At 37.1% G+C, this 4,223-nt stretch overlaps 1 protein-coding gene across 1 annotated transcript; it reads right to left on the bottom strand.

Moving 5' to 3' along the window:
- Window positions 1-3,618: 3,618 nt before the first annotated feature.
- On the bottom strand, window positions 3,619-3,957 carry LOC113291140 (uncharacterized mitochondrial protein AtMg00860-like). The gene has a single exon (XM_026540706.1). The coding sequence runs from the start codon at window positions 3,955-3,957 to the stop codon at window positions 3,619-3,621; it is 339 nt and encodes a 112-aa protein (XP_026396491.1).
- Window positions 3,958-4,223: the final 266 nt, after the last annotated feature.

Below are 4,223 nucleotides of genomic sequence, written 5' to 3'. Positions count from 1 at the left end.
GTTATGCGGAGCACCCCGGAGGACATTTGCTATGCGTACGCTCACTTTGGTTAAGGGAAACTCGATCACTATTTGCACCCCCAAGGCATCCACCTGCTATTCGCACCCTACTCTGGATAGGGGGATACCTTCTTCTTCACGTTTCAAGATCTTTTTGGCGGGAAATTTATTCTTTTCTGTGTAACTCTCTGGGAAGAATTGGAGGGATATTTAATTGGATTTCTTCATGGATTTGGTTCGGTAATAGATTGCTATGACTAAACAGGATATTTGGTGCGCTTAAACACGAAAATAAATGAAGATATGGGAAGATTTCCCAAAACAAGGGAGGAAAGATAGTCAAAATTAGTTGAAGATTCTATGACGATTTTGTGAAGATTTTGCGCGTGTTTGGATAGAGTTGAAGCACTGCAAACGCGTGAAGAAGATATAGAAGGAAATCTCGGTGATTCCTGTGAGAGTAAAGAGAAAACATTCTTGCATTCAACCGAGAAGATTCGGAGTTATGACGGGATATTTTCATCCCATGTTGGCTATATAAAGAGGTTACGGGACTCAGATAAAGGGTGTAGAGAGAGTTTGGGGTTGATACGGAGGCTTAGGGAGAGACAACAGAGGTCTCTGCTCGGAGAAAGAAAGTTGCAGAGTCGTTTCTGCACTTTCAGGGAAGAGAAGGAAGAAGAAGAAGAACTGACGTCCTAAGTCAGTCGCAGAGAGGTGTAGTTTAGTTACTGCAGCAGAGAAGTATCGTTTAGGAGGCAGTCTTATATTCTATGTAGTCCTTTGTAACAGTCAGTATGGAACGCTTATACACGTTGCAATTGATCTGTTTTATCTTTTTCTTGTATTTTCACTCTCTTCAAACACTTTGGAGCCATGAATAAATATTTTGAACATGTTTTTGATATGAGGAGCTAAACCCAACACTGGGACGACGGAGGAAGCCCTTTTTCATCATTGTGGTAATTCTATTAATTCTTTATATGACTTTTTGCACTAAAATTGAATTGATTTATGATTTCTCTTGAATGGTTGTGATTTCAATTGATGGGTCATGCTTAGCTTAAGTGTTTTGATGTCCCATGCTTTAGATTTACAGTCATTACTTTCGGAATGTACTTTGGCAAAGAATAAGAGTCAATAATCTTTATCATATGAGCTATAATTGTGTAGAATTGATTTTTGAACCACATGAGTATGAAAATTGGTGAAATCCCGAGTCTCAGTACCTCTCGTTATTGTGACAACTTTTTTTTGTGTATATATTTTCTTTATTATTAAGTCTGAAATCGAGTCTACACAAGTCCGAGTTGAACGAACTTTATTTACCACTATAAAACTATATCAATGGGCTGAAGTTGGTTTAACAAATTAACATGCTCGGGAATTTTGGTCTCGTGGATTTTAGGATGAAGAACTTGGTGATTATTTCTCGAAGGAATTAGGAGGTATCACGTAAAATGAAAAATCCTACTCAATAATTAATGTACGAGGTATGTCGACATGGTGGAGGAAGAAAGGAAACTAAATATCTTTTGCAACTAAAGAAGATTGATTTTGAGCATAAGATTAATATGTGCTCATATAATATTTTCTTTCCCATGAAAATAAAAGCAAGTGGCACGGAGTGATTGGGGCGAGAACAAAGCGAAGAACAAGAAGTTGCAGAGCTTTTCGCACCTGCATGAAGAGAAGAAGACGAAAAACAATAAGCTGTCAAAGCCTGTCGTTAACAAAACCGTGGTTTATTCACGGTTTTGCAACAGTCTTTGCATTGACATATAAAGAGTGACAACAACACTATTCTTTTATCGTATGTATATTGTAACTGTTTCCTTGCAGCAATTGTTCAAAAGTGTAATTGTAACAGTAGTTTCTGTAACGCCAACAAAGCGTTGTGAACTTCTGTTCTCATTAGTTTTCCATCTATAAAAGCATCATTTGAGCTATGAGTTATCTTTTTTTAGTGTGTTTTTACTATATGGAGATAAAACCCAACGCTGGGATAATGGAGGAAGCCGAATATCATACATGGGTGAATTTATTTTATTTGACTTTTGCACTAATTAAATTAGAATTATGATTTTGATTAATTAGTTATCATTTTATTTGATGGGTCATGCTTGCTTAAATGTTTGATGTCCCATGCTTACGATTTATAACTAATATTTTGAAAATCTACTTTGGCAAAATAAGAGTCGATGTTATTTTTATTGAGCAGTAAGTGTTGAGAATGAATAATTGAGCATTATGATATGAATTCGGTGGAATCCTAGTCCCAGTAGCTCTCCCTTTTTTTAATTAAATATTTAAATTTAATCTTCACAAGTCTTAGAGTTCGAATCTTATTTACTACAACAACAATTAAAAAACTTCAACAGTAGTAGGGAAAGCTAAGTGAGGAGGAACATACCCATAAAGTGCTTGAAATGGGGACATCTTCAGAGTGGTATGAAAGCTTGAGTTGTACCACCATTCTGCCAAAGCTAGCCATTGGCTCCATTTGCCAGGTTTATGGCCAGTTAAGCATCTCAAGTAAGTTTCTAAGCATCCATTCACCCTCTCAGTTTAGCCATCTGTTTGAGGGTGATATGTTGTGCTTAAATTAATACTTGTACCCAAAGCTCTAAACAGATCCTGCCAAAAATTGCTGGTGAAGACCTTGTACTTATCTGACACAATTGATGATGGCAATCCATGCAATTTGAATACTTGAGATAGAAATGCCTGAGCAACTGAGTCTGTTGTGTATGGATGCTGAAGAGCCAAGAAATGTGCATACTTGGTTATCTTGTCAAGAATGACAAGGATAACACTCTTCTTGTTGCTGACAGGTATTCCTTGAATGAAATCCATTGTAATATGTTGTCATGGATGATCAGGGACAGGAAGAGGTTGAAGTAGTCCTGCAGCATTGGTAGTGTCACTTTTGTTTCTTTGGCAGATGTCACAATGAGAGACAAAAAACACTATGTATTTGTGCATTCCTTTCCAATAGAAGTTGCTCCTTGCTCTCACAGAAGTGGCTTGAATGCCAGAATGCCCTCAAATGGCTGAAGCATGTAGAGGAGCTAAGAGGGTTGTCTCACATTGCCTCCAGTTCCAATGTAAAGTTTATGTTTATACCTTAAAACACCCTCCTTATAAGTAAAGTGTGGGACACTGAGAGGATTGAGGAGAAGTGAAGAAATAATATATTGAGCTTGAGAGTCATTGGCATAACTACTTTCAGCAACCCAAAGTAGATAATAACAATGAATTACAAGAAGCAGTATCCACCGATCTTCTGGAGAGAGCATCTGCAACAATATTGGCAGCTCCTTTTTTATACTGAATATCATAATCAAAACCAAGGAGTTTGATTAACCATTTCTGTTGGAATGAAGTTATAAGTTTCTGCTCCATGAAATATTTTAAGCTTTGATGATCTGTCTTAATGGTGAATTTGTTTCCTTGAAAATATTGTCTCCATCTCTGAATAGCCATGACTACAACAAGAAATTCCTTTTCATAAGTGGACAAAGCTGAAGCTCTTGGACCTAAAGCTTTGCTATAGCAAGCAATTGGTCTTCCCTCTTGTAATAAGACTGCACCAGTGCAAGAATCACTTGCATCACTTTAAACCACAAATGGTTTAGTGAAATCAGGAAGTGCTAATACAGGAGTGTTTCTTATGGCAGTCCTAAGGTTCTCAAATTCAGTAGTAGCAGCCTGGTTCCAATGCAATGCATTTTTCTTGAGAAGATTTGTCAGAGGCTTGCTGATGGAGCTGTATCCTTGAACAATTTTCCCGTAATAACCTGTGAGGCTAAGGAACCATCTAAGATCTTTAATAGTCTTTGGAAGTGGCCATTTTTTCATGCACTCAATCTTGGAAGGATCAGCACTTACTCCTTCAGCTGTGATGATGTGCCCCAAATAGTCAAGTGAATATTTCCCAAAAATGCATTTAGACATCTTAGCAAATAACTGGTGTTGTTTGAGTAAGGATAAGACAATCTAGATATGTTCCAAGTGTTCCTCCATGTTATGGTTGTATATGAGTATATCATCAAAGAAAACTAAGACAAATTTTCTCAAGAATGGCTTGAAAATATCATTCATCAAAGCATGGAATGTGGCAGGAGCATTTGTAAGGCCAAATGGCATTATTTTAAACTCATAGTGACCTTGATGAGTTCTAAATGCTGTTTTTAAGATGTCCAGCTCATGAATTCTGATTT

The sequence above is a fragment of the Papaver somniferum genome, chromosome 6 (genome assembly GCF_003573695.1).
Source record: "Papaver somniferum cultivar HN1 chromosome 6, ASM357369v1, whole genome shotgun sequence".
In the NCBI taxonomy this organism is placed as follows: domain Eukaryota; kingdom Viridiplantae; phylum Streptophyta; class Magnoliopsida; order Ranunculales; family Papaveraceae; genus Papaver; species Papaver somniferum.
This window is presented reverse-complemented; position numbering and strand designations above follow the sequence as displayed.